Below are 17123 nucleotides of genomic sequence, written 5' to 3' on the forward strand. Positions count from 1 at the left end.
CAGCCACAAGGATTGATTAAAGGATTAGAAAACCTACCTGATAGACTGAAAGAGCTCAATCTATTTGGTTTAACAAAGAGAAGGTTAAGGGGTGACTTGATTACAGTCGGTAAGTATCTACACAGGAAACGCAGATTTAATTATAGGCTCTTCAGTCTAGCAGAGAAAGGTCTAACACAATCCAATGGCTGGAAGTTGAAGCTAGACAAATGCAGACTGAAAATAAGGCGAAAATGTCTAATGGTTAGAGTAATTAACCACTGGAACAATTTACCAAGTGTTGTGGTGGATTCTCCATCACTGGCAATTTCTAAATCAAGACAAGACTGGCTGTTTTTCTAAAAACTCTGCTCTAGGAAATATTTTGGGGAAGTCCTCTGGCCTGTGTTATACAGGAGGGTAGACAAGATGATCATAATTGCCCCTTCTGGTCTTGGAATCCATGAGTCTATCCCAGTGCTAGCTTGGATCATGCTAGTACACAATAGCAGTGTAGTCGTGGCTGCATGGGCCGTGCGATGGGCCAGCCGTGCGAAGACATGCCTAAGCTTTCAGACAGGGATGTACTTGGGGTGGCTAGCTGTCCTGCCACCTGTGCAGCTGCAGCAACGCTGCTATTTTTAGCACGCGAGCTCAATCCGAGAGGGCACGAATATATCCACCCGAGCTGGAAATTACACCGCCAACTGCCGTGTAGACAGAACTTAAATCGCTTTCAAGCTGCACCTGGCGTTAAACTGGTGCAACTCTGCAGGTAGATGAGTCCTAAGTACGAATTTGGCAGGGAGGACAAGTTGTCAGCCCGTCTCAGGTCTGGGTAGGTGGACAGAGCCCACCAAGACAACGGAAGTCCCCGCCCCTCAGGTGAGGGAGGGGCACCGAGTCCACAGATCAACCAGGGGGACAGAACCGACAAGCTATCAGACTGACCACTCAGGAACGCACAGTCCTTCACACATGCAAGCCAGCGGCTCTACATAAGCTTCCCCCATATGATGCCCCACAGCAAACATTTCTGAGGTCTCATTCTCGACTGCCAATACCTCTGGGGTACCCTGTTTGTATCCCTGACTGTCAGGATTGTGCCAAGCAGCCGGGCTTTCCCCATACGGCCTGACAGCAGTTTGGAAGTGGTGCTGGCTTGCTAAAACCAAATGATTCTGGAAAGGAATCATGGAAGTTTGATAGTTTGTCCCCAAGTCCCAGGATGCCAGCAGGTTCCCGAAGGTATCTGACTGTGCAACACAAGAAAAATCCCAGGAAGCAGAGAATGTAGTGGTGGAATAGGGCACCAAGGGAGATGTGCCAAGAGTGCAGTTATTTTGAAAAAGCACAGAGCTGCACGATTCATAAGAGAAGAGATTTAAGCTGGCGTAAACAAAGCGGTGTGGATGCACTCTTTTGGCATAGTTACACCAGTGGAGCTGTAGTGGAAAAACGTATACTGGAAAAACTCTCCCATGTGGACAAGGCCTCCAGTCCCAGCATCTCCTCCATTTATCTTGATTGCGGCACGGGCAGGACAATGGACTGGGCAGGGCGGCCTGTGGTTTGCGCCCCAGCAAACCCAGCTCAGCAGAGCTCCCATTTCCAGAGAAGCTGAGCTCTGAGGGAGGCTTCTGCTGCGCCCTCTATGAAAGAGGCATTGTCTGGGCCTGTCACAGGGGCTGGGCCTGCGGTACAGCGGGGCTGGGCTGGGGCCTCGAGACAGAAACTGCTTTCAGCCCCGTGTTATACCTCAGGGCAAACTCATTGTGAATGGTCAAAAAAACCAGTGTGTGTGTGTGTGCTCGCATGTTAAGTACACTCCCCTTTCCCCTGCTCAGACTCAGGAAGCCGCAGAATTGCTGGCTACTGTAGCCAAGCCGGGGAGTGGATGTCAACGGAGAGCCCAGAAACGAAGCACCGTCGGCCAAGGCCTGCTCCCAGTTGTGCCGGGGAGTCACCGGCAGCCTCTGACAGGGGCAGAGTTGAGCTCACTGGGTGTGAGATGCTTACGCTGCGGGTGGAGTGGCCAGAGAGACTATCTGGGGTGCATAGGACAGAGAGGGGAGGAAAAGTTGTGTGTGTACCCAGGAGAAAGAGGGCAGGGGAAAGAGAGAGAGGAGGAGTGTAGAACTTGTCCAAATTTTCCCATCAAAACCAATTTTTTTGACGGAAAATGGCTTCCACCACCCCAAAAAAAGCTGTCCCAAATATTCGTTTCTTCTCTACATTTTTCATTTTTTCTTCAGCCCCTCCCAAACGTTGTGCCAGCTGTCCCCTCCATTTGTTCTATTCTGGAAAAGGGGGAGGGAAATGAAAAATCAGAAACGGGAGATTTTTTTTGGTGAAACAATAGATTTTTTTTAAAAATTCTCTTCAAAAACCAAAAACCAAAAGGCCCAGATTTTCTTTGCCCCTAAATGCCACATGAGAAAATAACTGATATTTTCCAATCAGCTCTAGGGAAGTGATGGAGAAAGAGAAAAGTCTATAGGGTATTCATGCTAAAGTAAGGTCATAGAAAGACTGGCCCATATGAGCCAACATGCTGCCATATGAAGGTGGCATCTGAGTATGGACTGCCTGTGCTCACTCATTCACTGCTGGACATGAAACCAGCGGATTCTCATCTTTCTCTAGCGCTGTCCCTTGGTAATTCAAAGGGCAGGGCCGCCTAGAGGATTCAGGGGGCCTGGGGCAAAGCGGGGGAGTGGACATAAAAAAAGGCACCACCCGCTGCGGCGCTCCGAGTCTGCGGTGGCGGCGGGTCCTTCACTCGCTCCGTGTCTTCGGCAGCACTGAAGGGCCCCCCGCTGCCGAAATGCCGCCGAAGACCTGGACCGCCGCCAGGTGAGTAAAAATTAAAAAGGCGCCTCTAGCCAGGAAAGGGATTCTTGGCCCGGGCTCGGCCTGGGGCAAATTGCCCCACTTGCCCCCTCCTCTGGGCGGCCCTGTCAAAGGGGCTGCTTTGATGGTACCTAGGTACCTGGGTCCAGCCCTCCCTGTGGTGAGAAGAAGGTTGTGATAACCTGGGATCCATCTTCAGAGATGGCTACTAAGAGCGGGGACAGAGATCCCAGAAGAAATATCCAGGTCACGTCATTTTTCACAAGGTAGAAACCGCACGGCTCCATAGTCAGGAATGAGACTAAGAGTGGGGAGACCTGGATTCTGTCCCCAGCTCTGCCACAGGTTCGCTCGCCTTGAGCCTCCGTGCACCTCAGTTTCCCCACCTATTTTATCAACTCAATCTCACCAAGTTAATTTGGCTTCCTTAATTATATTTGAAAGGGTTATTGGGTTCAAATCCCCATGATCAAATCCTAGGTGTAGGAACAGGGAGGCAGAATCTTCAAATGAAACTTCCCAAGAGACAAGGTTTCAGCAAACAACACTGTGTGGACAAACTGGATGCCATCCCTGGAGTGCCCTCCAAACAAGGATGAAAATCCTGCAAAGGGAAAGGCCGCAAGGAGCAGCTGCTCTTACCCTGATGGATAAAAAACAACAAACATCTCACCTCAGTCCTCAGCAAAGAGCAGGAATGGACTCTTCTCGGTGGAATTCTGGCTCTGCATGGACCAGTGAGCGTCTCCCAGTAAGCAGTGGCACTTGGTGCCTTTTCAAACAGGGGTAGGAGCTTCTGGTGTTTTGAAAGCTGAGAACTCTTGCCCTGTCGAACCTCTGCTACATAGCAACCTAGATCTAGGCCAAAGTCCCAGGCCCCAAGAGCAGGCTGTGAAAGAGATGGAACCCAGTGGTGCTAGCATGGGACTTTGCAGACTTGGATTCAAGTACTTGCTCCATCACAGACTGCCGAGTGTAGACAGAACTGCACCAGTGCGCTCAAAATAGTTGTGTAGATGTTGCGGCACCAGCGGAGGCTCGGGCTAACTTCCCGAGTAAAACCCACCTAGCCCTGCAGAGGTTGTTATGGACTGCTCACCCACCACTGAAATGAATCCACCTCTGGGGTGGAAAACAGTGGCCATTGATGCACAGAATTCTTCCCTGTGGTGCAGCCACCTCTGTGGTGGAACATGTCAGCCGCTGAACAGCAAACAGCAACAACACACAAGAGTTTGGGACAGGAAGTGGAAAAGTTGGAAATGTTGGGGGAACACAACAAGGGAATGTATTCTCTGAAATCTGGGCCCTGGCACATTGCAGAATAAGTCCATCAGTGGAATTACACCAGGAATTAATTTGGCCTCTTTTGTGTCTCACTCTGACAGCACACACAATAGGCTGTTTCACCTTTCGCTGTCAGTTTCCTGCTCTGACCCATTCCTCTCAATCTGCCCTTCAGTGTAGTTTCTCCATGTAAATATCTGCGGAAGCCAATTGCGCTGACAATGGAGGTCCTCCAACTGTGCGTGACATCCCCCGGAAAAAGCCAAAGACTCCGGCCCAATCAACATTCTCATTACGGCAAATGCAAATGAAGGCATTATGGTGTTGCCATAATAACAACAACGGGACAACTTTCACATAGCGTTAGAGTTCTACAGCAGGTAATATTAAATTACAGGAGAGCTTATTACGTATACAACAACTCGCTCAGAGTCAGCTGGCGAAGAGTCATCATTTAGTAGCCTGGAAACCTCTTCTGGTCAAATTGATTCCCCTCCCCACGCACAATAGCTACATTCCAAGAGGAGGCTTTCTCAGAGCCAGCACACTGCAGCTAACACAGCACGATGCATGGAAAGAGAGCAGGACTCTCACGGGTAGTGGAATTTCACTGGATTTGCTCCAGGTGGGAGGAGGAGATGGAGGCAATCAGGGATCCAGGGAACCCACTTATTTAGGGCCTGATTCTGCAGCCCTGACCCCTTTTGAGGAGCATTTACTGAGCAATCTTACAGGCGTCAATGGGACTGAGCGCCACGTGCCATGAGCAAGGGTGGCAGGATCAGGCTCTGATCCGCCCGATGGTCTCCCCATGGTCTGCCATCGGAGCACTGATCTTCTCTGATCAGTCCATGGGTCTGATGGCCAGTCCATGGGTATCGGATGGACCCCCCTACATACAGCAACCCAGAGCCTCCCCACCTTCCGATTGTGGGGCTTGAAGCCAGATCTGGGGAAGGAATAAAGCAGACAGCTTTCTCTGGGTACGGAGCAGGGGCTAGAGGATGTTATTAAATTTAATAGGATCAGGGCCCAGAGCGAGGGTGGGGGGGAAGCTGCATCTCGCAAGGAGCTGGCCCAGGCCCAAGAACACGCGGCGACTGAATGGAGACAAAAGTTCTTGTGAGAAGCCAAAGCTCCAGTGCAGCTGCATCAGGGCTCCCACTGCACGGTCTGCAACCCAGGCAGGAGGCAGCAGAAAGAAACCCAAACTCCCTTTCCCCCCTTCGGAGAGGTTACGTCCCACACAGCCAGCGCGCGAGAGCACAATAGTGTCTTTGGAGAGAGAGAGACAGAGAGAGAAAATATGGGAAAGGAAGCGGTGGGCTTTAAGCCTGGAGGTGAGCCCCTCGCCAATAAGTCTCTGCACCATTTAGTCTGCCTGCTCTTTAACCCTTCTGGCTCCTGCAGAGCCAACATCCTCGCCTCTTCCCAAGCCAGGAAAACAGCTCAGCAAGCACCTTTCGTCTCCAGCGCCCTTGCTCCCACCGATCCTGGCGCTTGGGGAAGTCCCATTAGAAATGGGAAAGTTACAGAAACTTTGCGGGAAAGTTTCACACAAACTTTCTTGTCCTAGTGGCACCATCCCCCGCCCCATGCCCACAGATCACCAGCTGGTGGGGCTCCATTAGCGTCCCTGGATTTTCACCAGCTGGGGTTCTGATCCCCATTGTGTGGTGGATATACACACAGGGCAGCTGGTGGAAAGCAGCACAGCTATTTTAAGTTCAGTGGAGCCATGCTGATTTCCACCAGCTGAGGATCTAGCTCACGTTGTGCTCAGCCACAAAGAGCTACAATTCTCCTTATAATCCAGAAAGTTGGACAAAGACTTCTACTTAACAAATAAAAAGAACAGGGAAGCCTAGGGCTCCTGCCAGTGGCCAGAGAGAGACAAGTCCCTGTAAGTTTAAAGCGAGGGAGACAAAAGCCCCTTGTGCTTACCTGTGCTAGTGGGCAGGAAGGGTGTCTGATCCGGCACGGGGTCTCCATTGAGTGAGTCAGAATGGCTTGAGAGATCACTTCTCACCTGGGACATCTGACTGGGACCTGCCAGACACACCACATGCAGAGCAAGACAGTGAGAGAGAGAAGCTCACTGAAGATTGCTAAACAACCCAGCCATGAGGAACTCTCACATGGAATGAATCAGCATGAAGACTTTAGGTGGGGAGACAAGAAGGAAATCGCACAACCCCAAGAAGTGATTTCTAACTCACCCGGGCAGGACACCTCTCCCCAACTGCTGCATCCACATGCACAAAAGTTTGCTTGATTGTTCAGCTGCAAGAAACTCCAGCTCTGCATAAGCTTCCCTCCAGACACATTTCAGTCCCAGCTGCATTGAGGAATCCTGTGATCAGCCAATTCCCACCCCCAAGAATACACAGACACATTGGAGAAACTCACTTTTTTTGTTTACACTTTAATGGAGCTCCCACAAGTGGAGTGTCATCCTATCGTCCTCTCCATGTGAAGGTCTCCTTCAGGTCTCTGCAGCTGCTCCCTTCTCCAAACACCCCACTCCTCCAGCCCTCTTCAACTAGATTTCTTCAACTTGTCTTTCTTTCTTCCTTTGTCTTCACATATTCCTTAAAAATGCCCTTCCTGGTGCCTTGTCCCTGCCAGGACTGTCCTGCACTTTCAAATAAAGAGGACACTTCACGTCTTTATCTTTGCAGCTCTTTCTTCAGGGCAGTGTTAGGTTACAACTGGACAAGTTTGTGCAGTCTATCTCCAGACTCTAAGCTCTGCCTCCCGTCTCTCACACAGGAAATTGCATTCAGGGCTGATTACCCAGTTTCCTTCATGCTGGAGATATTTGGAGTTCGTGCAGCCTATAATAAGCTGGTTGGCACTACGATTTAAAAAAAGCAGCGAGAACAAACAAACAGACACAACAATCCACAAAGCCACTTTAAAAAGGAACAAAAAAAAAAAAAAGCTGATTTCTTTTTTGGGGGAGTAGAGCCAAGCCGTCAAAGTATGGTGGGGGGAACAGGGAAATGTGGGACGAACATGGGTTTAATATATCCCTCTGCCAATGCTTAAGTCTTTGATCTCCACATTTTTTAATCCAAATTTGTTTTTCTTTAAACTCAAAGGATGAATTTTCAAACAGCGGCAAGGAAGCAAAAAGGGACAGCAAGCCTAACTCGAAAAGTCATCAAAACCTCCCTTGTGTTGCATGAACAGAAACAATAGCCTGTCTCCTCCAGCGGTAATGCTCCCAAATACCGATGTAGATGTGGCCCAATATACTTACAGTACGACTACATATTCTTGTGTGAAGGATTGTCATGTAACTAGGACACACGGCCAGAAGTCAGGAGAGACACATTTTATTCCTGACTCTGCTACTAAGTCACCGTCTGTCCTTGGACAAGTCATTTTCCCCTCTTTGTGCCTCAGTTTCCCCATCTACAAAATGAGGTCAATATTGGGTTTTGTGGTTTAACTCGCTGGCTTTGAGATAGTCAGATGGGGAGGGCAAAATATGATTAGCGTTATCAGTATTACTGTTTAAAGTGACAGAATGAAATCAAGTCTCAAATTCCCTTTTCTAGTGTAATATTTTAATTACAGGAGCAGTTCACATTTGTATTTACTGTTTCCACACTCACTCGCGATATTACTTTATATCTTGCTTTAATGGAACTGACTTCGAAACGTTTTTAGATAAAATATGTACCGACACATTCTTTTTAAGACTGCTTTTTACACTACTAGAGCCTGACAATCCAGTATTTCCAAGTTTATTAAATAGGCCAGATTCTCCACCGGTGTAACTCTGGAGTAACCCCAGTGACGTCAGTGGAGTTATTCTGGACTGAAACCAGTGTCAATGAAATCAGAATTGACGCAGTGTCAGTAAGTGTGAATGCACGTGGGTGTCGTTTCCATGTCGTGGCTAGCATAGATTTATAATTTACAGAGAGTCATCAGCGTGGTTCAGTGGATAAGGTGCTGGCCAGGATTCAGGACCTCAGCCACTGCCCTGCTGTTACCATGGGTGAGTCATGTCTCCTCTGTATGTCCCTCTTTCCCTTCCCATCCTTTCTCTTGTGTATTTAGTCTCTAAACTCTTCAGGGGCAAGGGCTGTCTCTCTATGTGTATATACCACACCTAGCACAATGGGGCCCCGTTGCTGTTAGCATCGCTAGCCATTGCTGAAATACGACTACTACTAACTGCTGTTGCCAGTACAAATATACATGGGCTATGGGCCTGCCCAAAGAGCTCAATATCACAGATCAGCCAAAGCGGCCAAACTCCACTCTAGAAGGCAACCAACACAGAGCGTTTGAAACTCTTTATAAGATCTAATTCAGCACACAATCCATGGGAATTTCTTTCCTGGTGGAAGAAAAGTCTGAGGTGCCCTTGCGGACGCAAGCATCTAAAGGAGAAGGGGCAAGAATAGGATAGAATTTAGCAGGGATGGAGGCTGGGGTTTTGAAAGGTAACTCACTCACTGAGGCTCCTATGAAAATTCCAGCCAAGATGTACAGAAATTAAACAGGGGTATGAAATTGCTCTAAAATCTAACAGGATCTAATGGAGAATGAGACCCCCTCTATGGAGGTTTTGTAAACTGTCCTTCGTGGTGATAGAATTCTCTATTAAATTCTACAAGGTGGTTCATAAAAAAAAAAACTAGCAAAAGTTGATCACTCATTAGTGATCTATCCTAATTGGAGAGCACTGCTTTATCATTGGTATTGCAGCAGCACCCAAAACACCAGCTAAGTCTGCATCCCATTGTGCTAGGGGCTGTACAAACACAGAGCGAGAAAGAAGGCGTACCCTGAAGAGTTTACAATCTAAACAGACAAGCCCAACAAGAGAAACATTATTATCCGAGCTAAGAAACCCCTGGTGTTTGAAACAGTGGCCGTATTATTCCTCTGACCTGACACCGCTCCGGCCAGCCTCTGCACTCGCCATAAAGACCCAGCCAGTTTTCCACTAGGGTTCGTTTCAAACAGCTACAACAGGGGAGCTGGCCTCGCTCGTGAGTCGTGACACCCGGGGCGCTGGGACGGCTGAGCATGTCTCAGTGGGTGTGCCCTGGATTTCCTGACTATGAGGCAGCACGCCTCTGAATCACCCTAGGTTCAGGTCAGCCCTGTGCTTTGGCAGGAGCACATTCCTGTTTGCTTATCGGTGCCCCCATGTCTTAACATCCACCACTTTCCTCCCATTTCTGCCAGGGCGGGGGGCTTCATAACCAACATCAGAGCACAAGCTCCCCCCAGGGGGGATATACGGGACCCTCACTCCACCCTACTGCTTCCTGGTAGCTACAGATGGGAAGTGGCCCAGGTCCATGAGAACGAAGGCCGACGCTTTGATGATGAAATGTCAGTACTGCACTTTCCTCCGCTTGTAAGATTCATGCTGACAAGCAGGCGAATCCACTGGGTTTTTTCCTTTGGCCCTGACAGTTCTTTATTTATGCCAAGATGAATCTGGGTGCGCTCAGCGTCTTTTTAATGATACTTTGCAGCTATCATCTTTATCATCTTAGCACCTTTCATCTGAGCACTTGATAACCATTAATTAAGTCCTCACAGCCCTCCTGTGAGGTGGGTAAGTGTTATTATCCCTGTTTCACAGATGGATAAACTGAAGCACCGAGGGATTAACCCGGCTGTCCAAGGTCACACAGCAGATCAGTGGCAGGGCTGGGAATAGGCCTCAGGAGACCCAACTCCTACCCTTTTGCTCCAAACACCAGACAACACACCCTCCCGAACTGGGACCAGAACCCCCAGCTCCTGACTCCCAGGTTTCTGCTTTAATTAGCGAACCCCACTCTTTCCTCAAAAGGTGGGAAAAGAACCCAGGAGTCCTGCTGGAACACTCGCTGAGAGTCCAGATGCCAAGTCGTCCGTTCCAACCATTTCTCAGTTCTTTAAGAGCAGCATTTCCGGCTCAGCAGAAAGCTCGGTCTCATGATGAAGCTCTCAAAACAGCAGGAGGGGACATTGAAATGGAATCCCAATTTCATGATCGTTCTAGAACTTACCTTGCAGCGACTTTGAAAATCTCCTCCTGGGTCATCCATTCAAATGGGAGCTGCATTTCTCACATCCTGTCCTATCTCACAGGACCCAGGCTACCTGCATGCCTGCAGCGGTGGTGAAGTGATCCTTGAACACTGTGTGTAAACTCTGGTGCTTCAGGATCCCTTGGAACCAAAGGTGTTATGTAAATGTAAGACAGTATTATAGAGGGTCATATGAGCAGTAAAAAAAAAAAAACAATCAGAAAGTTGCTTTCTTCAAAAATGGAACCAGAAACTTTGTTAGAATAGGGGAAACAATATTATCCTGAAAGCTGCTCTGTTGAGGGTCTGCCTTGAACCCACGAGTGGCCTACCCTCTGCGGATAGCAGCTCCCTATTGATTCTTTACAGTTCACACTGCCGTGAGAAAAAGAACTAAAACTAGTTTTCTTAGGGCTTAAAAAACATCACAGGCCACATCTAAGCCACCCCACGGTTTCCCAGTGATTCCGCCCCCCCTTGATCTCAAATGATTTCCCCATTGATTTTCCAATGGTTTTCCCCACTGACTCCAAATGATTTCTCTCCTGATTTCCTCCCAGCGATCCTGCTTCAATTTCATGGTGATACAAAGGTGTAGCTTAGGGCAGGATTTGCTCCTATGAAACATGTTTAAAGCAGCCTTCCCCTTTCCACCCTCATTCCATCTAACTTAATCTAAGACACCTGTCATTCTGCTATCTGATCTAAAGGCTGCTCTAAATTCCAGCAGGAAGCCCAGCACACTCCCTGGGGGCACATCCAGAGCATGTCACAGAGGCTTGGGAAAGCACAGGGAGAAGGACGGGAGCAGGAACAGACAAAGGAATGGCCCGGCCGATAACCTCACACAGCTGAAGATCTGGCTTTGAGGGAATGGGGACAGGAAGGAATTTTCAGGGCAACCCAGCTTCACAGTGTGTAGAGCACGGGGGTCAGAGCCAGGTTCTGGCACATGATGCTTTTCTCCCCTACACCCCACCCCCAACGGAAAGCCAGCCTGGGAAGCAGCCACCTCACCCCAGCCCTGACATTTCCAGTGGGTTTCCCAGAGTAAAAGACAGCCCTGCGAGGCAGCTGGAAATCATTCTGCCACATCAAAGCAGAGGCACTAACTGAGAGGAAACAACTAAATCCGTCACCGAGGGGAAAACGGCCACGTATGGATGGGAAAGGGCTGGAGGTGCTAGGGCGGGGGCAGGGAGAGTGGTCCAGGAGATATAGCAATGGACTGGGAATCAGGAGAGTTGGGCTCTGCCACTGACCTGCTGGGGGACTTCCCTGCTCTGTGCCTCAGTTTCCCTCACGCCCGTTGTCTGCCTTATCTATTTAGACTGCAAGCGCTTTAGGGTAAGAGCTGTCTCACTATGAATGTACAGCCCCAAGCACGATGGGGCCCTGATCTCAGCTGGGGCCTCTAAATGCTGCTGTAATAGAAATAAATAATAAGGGTGGGATGGACAGTGGATTCAGTAAGACACACAAGGAATGAGACAGGTCATCCAGCAACGCACGGAGTTGCCTCACACCGCGGCTGGGGTGAGCTCCCCACACCAGTTGCTCCCCTCTGTACGAGTCACCCCCCTTCCATAGACAAACTGCTTATTCAGGCTGAAGATCCCAGCTCTAGGGGTGGAGCAGAGCGAGCCAGGGCTGGTAAAGGCCAAAGTCAGGTTTGTTTCCTATGGTCCACACCAGAGTCCACTCTGCATCCCCTACGCTGTCTTAGACTCTACCTAACGCCCTCCTCCCACCCACCCTTCTCCAAGTATTTGCCCACAGGCATTTGGAGTCAAAGCTTTCTTCTCTATCTCCATTACAATCAGCAGCAGGAGGGGAAACACAGCCAGCACATACACACAGCTTAACAGGAGCCTCTCATTAACACACTAAGCCAGGGTATTAGAACAAAAAGCTACAGTCGCAGTGTAGTAGATTACACTTGAAGATTCTCATAAAAATGCCAGTGTTATTATGATGGTTACCTGGGAGTGACTAGCACTTCCCAAAACTACCTGACACCGCAACATGTGTGGCCAACATGGTGTGGCCCAGGCATCACATTTTACCCCGGCAGCTAGAGGGTTAATTATCTGAGTACCTTACATGTGTGTTAATGACACTACCAGATGTTTGGTCTGTTCGTATTAGCTAGAAGTTTCTGAGAAGAGGAAAAGGCAATAGCATTGTTGCAAACCATGTTCTAGCCTGCACCTGATGATTCTGGATGAAGAACAGCAACTAGAAAGGGTATATGGAAGCCAGTTAGATAATGTAGTTGTCTCATTTATTACCATTTCTTTCCTACGTTGAATAGGTAGACTGAAATCTTTCTAATAAAAAGGTTTTTTTTTCAAAAATGAAAATTTTCTTGAAAACATTTTGATAAGAACATAAGAACGGCCCTACTGGGTCAGAGCAAAGGTCCATCCAGCCCAGTATCCTGTCTTCCGACAGTGGACAATGCCAGGTGCCCCAGAGGAAATGAACAGAACAGGGAATCATCCAGCGATCCATCCCCTGTCTCCCATTCCCAGCTTCTGGAATTCTGTTATTCAGTGAAAATTTCTGCTGGTCATTTTCAGTTTTAATTTAATCAGGCTTTTTTTTTTTCTCCCCCCCACCCTTTTTTTTTTTTTTGTGGTAGTTCCCTCCTCCCTACTCAACTATTAATTTTGATTGGCAGATTTAGTCATATGGGGCAGGGGTGGGCTCAGAACTGAATATTTTCAAAACAAAAACAAAATTAGATTTCAAAATCAATTAAAAACACGCCACAGAATTTTTTAAACAATAACAAAAAGAAAGAAAGAAATCAGTTCCATATAGAAAACTGAGAACTATAATGATCGCCAGAATTTTCACAGAACTGATTTGATTGTTTTTAAACCAGCTCTAATTGCTAACATTTAAGCATTTTCTTAAGAAATCCAAGTAGATACTTAGAGGTTATTTCCTTCTCAACACCAAAACCTGTAACAAAGGACTACATTGGGTTTCCTGGTCGTAGTCACCTGGCATGTATTAGAGTTACAGCCCATGACTAGGGTCAGGATCTTCTCTTCTCAGTGGCTATGGTTCCATCTTCCCTTATTAAAAATAAAACAAAACAAAACACAGTATCAACCACAAACTAATTCAGCCAATTACACAACACACACAAATAAAGGCCTTCAAGATGGAAGTCAGAGTAGATTAATTTAAATCACCTCCCCCGATAGCGGAGAGGATTTTTTTTTTTTTTTTCCCTGTATTGGACATCTGTCAGTAACGTCTTGATCAAACACCCACTTCTTGGTCTTAACACAGCTTCTTCTGCAATGGCCTATTCAGAGAGAGAGAGGCGGTACTGCTCCATGGAGTTCGCACTTGCTGCTTGGGGTGTTTTTCGCTGCCTGCAAAGAGGAGCTAATCAGTGCCAATGCGCCTGCTGGTTTTGTGATGAGTATTATGAGCGGCATAAAGGAAGCCATCTGCAGCGCACAGCAACAACAAACTTTATTGGTCCTACAAAATCCACGACCAGTGGCACGTGTTCTTGAGCGCCACCTACAGGTGCATTTCCGATGCACTAGCTATTTACAGCAGTACAGACACGGAGTGCTCTTGTAACAACACGGACACCTGCTCAGCTACTACTGGGAGGGGTTTAAAAATCCCAAACACTTGAGTTGGGCACCTGCGCCTGTTTAATACAGAGGACAACTTGTGACGTTCCTTTATTGTGGTTTTGCACATTCCATAGACTCTAGAGGGCCTGTCTCTCTAGGAGCAGAACGTAGCTGCAGCCACGTTTAAATAAGGCCTCAGTGCATTAGCTGGCAATTGTGGCAGGCGGCCATGCTGCGTGGAGCAGGCACAGAGCGGGATGGGTAACCCACTTGTCAAGTATATTACACAAGGATCTCAAAGCACTTTCCCAACTATTAACAAACCAAACCTTGCCACTCCTTACTACGTTGGATTGCCAACATTGTATTTCAAAAATAAGGGACTGTTTTCTTAGCATCTCTGCCCCACCCCTCCTCCCGATAGTATTAATTATCATTATTTATAATAATAATAAGCAGCACTCACCTACATTCAGCAGGAGTTTTTGTTGCTGCTTTTTGCGGCACTCAGCAATTCCTGATCTTGTTGTACAGAGATGAAGAAATAAGGGACTGTTGGCAACCGAGGCAGGTGAATATTATCCCAATTTTATAGGTGGGGAAATGAAAGGGCAAAGATGTGAAAGAAAAAGTTGCAATCTGGGGTGAGTAATGTTAGACACCTACATCCATACTCGGCTGCCTAAATAAGCAGTGGGATTTTCCAGGGATCTGTCTTCACTGCAGAATTAACTCAGAGTGACCAGCATCCAGATCTTAGCCTGCCACACTGCACAGCCCGGCCTGAGTTACTTTGTCCTCTCTGATGCTATGCTCCCCAGTGTGCTTCGCTAGGGTTTCTGGAGGCACATTGTGTGGTCCTTTGTGCTGTAGTAAGCTGAGCCGGTTTAGGATTCTTTCCCAGTGAATTGTGGGAGAAACTCTCTGTCCTTCTGAGTACTTGAGTGATTTAGCCTTCATCCTGGGTGGGTTACCAGCCCGAGGGAGATCACTTGGTGTGGTAGGTCTACAGTCCCAGCCAGGCCAGCTAGCTGGGGTAGAAAACACCACTTCACTCAGGCCAGAGGGTTGTGTGTGTGGATCGGAGGGGGGCTCGGGATAACACCTGAGTAAGAGCTGAGTTAAGTCTGCAGCGAAGACAGATCCCACAAAAATGGACCAATTAATCGTACTGAAGCCAGTGGAGGCTGCAGGTGCTCACACCTCAGAAAACTAGGCCTCTTATTTAGGAGGCCCACTTTATAGACACGTTTGCAAATTTTGGCATAAGTGACTAGCCTAAGTCCACACAGGAAGTCTGTGGCAGAGCTCAATTAAGCGCAGCTATCCCAGCACCCAGCAGTGAGTTAGTCACAAGACTGTCTTTCCCTTCTACTTCAGGGTGGTATTTTGCAACTTATCACCCTGGAAGATTTCCTCCTCTGGACCACATCTTCAGCTGGTATAAATCAGTGTCACTCCATCAAAGTCAATGTATGAGTCAAGATTTACACTAGCTGAGAATCTGATCCTTCCATTCTTCACAAAAATTTAGCAACAGGACTTGACTTTTCATTTTACAGGATGTTTTGCAACACGCTCTAGACCTAACCAGAGGCAAATTCTTCTCAGTTTAAAAAGAGAGAGAAAAAACAAAACCAAACCCATGCCAGCTGAGAAACCACACTGCAGCAAAGCGGTTAACCTCCCATGAATGGTGCCGTACATTTCAGTCTACGTCTCAATACAGAGAGGAGTTGTAATAGGCTGAGTTGTGTTTGAGCAGGGCCAATGCCATAACTGATCTGTCTACATAATTACCGTTCTTTGTGTGCACACAAACCCTCTAAACAAAATGACACTCTCAAATCCTTCTGTTCGGGGCGGGATGGGGCGAGAGGTGGAGGGAATGTGGTTTGCAAGGTTTTGAGTGAATGACCCCACTGTTTTATATGTTCAGCGAAAATATTTTGATGAATCACGAGCTATTTCTGTAAATAGTTTTTTAAAAAGGAAATGGACAATTTTTTTTTTTTAAAAAATCGTCCTTTGGAAATTGAAAAGTGACTTTGCCCCTACTGGCTTTGTGGGGAGTCTTCATCATTAGGGAGCAAAGACAGAGCCATATGGAAAGATGGCAAAGCACAGTGCCTGGTGACATAGGAACATCTCACAGCCAGTCAGTTTCTCCCAGCACGGGTCATTGTGGGGAAAATGGTGCAGCTCTCAAGCTGGAATCACTGTAGGGACTATTATTCAATGTTATGATTTGCATTATAATAGGGCCTAGGGGGCTCCATCGGGGTAGGTGCTGTACAGACACATGGTAAGAGACATCCCCTGTCCCAAGGAACTTACAGTCTAAATAAACAAGACAGACGGGTGAGGAAAAGAAAGAATATTTCCTTTTACAGATGGGAAACCGAGGCACAGAGAAAGTAAGTGTGGCGAAAGTAAATAAGGAAGTCTTTATGCCTTCTCATAACACAAGAACCAGGGGTCACCCAATGAAATTAATAGGCAGCAGGTTTAAAACAAACAAAAGGAAATATTTCTTCACACAACACACAGTCAGTCTGTGGAACTCTTTGCCAGGGGATGTTGTGAAGGCCAAGCCTATAATAGGGTTCAAAAAAGAACTAAATAAGTTCATGGAGGACAGGTCCATCAATGACTATTAGCCAGGATGGACAGGGATAGTGTCCCTAGCCTCTGTTTGCCAGAAGCTGGGAATGGGCGACAGGGGATGGATCATTTGATGTTTACCTGCTCTGTTGATTCCCTCTGGGGCACCTGGCACTGGCCACTGTCAGAAGACAGGATACTGGGCTAGATGGACCTTTGGTCTGATCCAGTATGGCTGTTCTTATGCCTAAAGTCAATCAGCAAACTTATTGCAGAACTGAGAACTGAACCCAGGTGGTCTTGACTGATATGTTACTACAGACCCTCAGTGGTTCAGGAGCCCAATTAGTGATCAACATTACCCAAAACAGCCACAGTAATGCCAATTCATTGCTTCATTTACTCTCTCTCCCTAATTATCCTCACAGCAACATGACTGATCAAATATTCTACAATTGGTTAATAACATAGTAAAAGCCTCCTGATTGGTTAATCATTAAATCACATGGTGTTTTAACATCATGTGCTCCAAAGAGAAAGGAGTCGCATAAAAGAGCCACTTGCAGTTCTCGAGCCTCAGTCTGAGTATCCCTGCTCTAGTATATTACCCACAAGACCAATCTTCAAGTACTGACACTCCCCTAGTACTCCCGTCTCAATTTCTCACAAACAGGCGTCCCTGTGGAAAAACGGTGCAGGCAGCCAACTGCATGGGGGAACGCTTTCCTACTACAGCCCT

General features: G+C 47.6%; 1 protein-coding gene across 2 annotated transcripts in view; it reads right to left on the bottom strand.

Annotated features, from left to right (window-relative positions):
- The window catches only part of LOC112109565 (myoD family inhibitor), a 41892-nt gene extending 34872 nt beyond the window's left edge, over window positions 1-7020 (bottom strand). Inside the window, exons 1-2 of one of the 2 annotated variants that reach the window (XM_024204132.3) lie at window positions 6529-7020; window positions 6064-6168 (exon numbers count right to left, since the gene is read on the bottom strand). In XM_024204132.3, the coding sequence (XP_024059900.2) occupies window positions 6064-6157 (94 nt within the window). In that variant the 5' untranslated portion in view covers window positions 6158-6168; window positions 6529-7020. Of the gene's footprint in view, window positions 1-6063; window positions 6169-6338; window positions 6497-6528 lie in introns of those variants that run through there. The other variant, XM_024204131.2, reaches the window with a different exon arrangement.
- Window positions 7021-17123: the final 10103 nt, after the last annotated feature.

This window comes from Terrapene carolina, unplaced genomic scaffold, assembly GCF_002925995.2.
Source record: "Terrapene carolina triunguis isolate 2854851 unplaced genomic scaffold, T_m_triunguis-2.0 Scaffold199, whole genome shotgun sequence".
NCBI lineage: Eukaryota > Metazoa > Chordata > Testudines > Emydidae > Terrapene > Terrapene triunguis.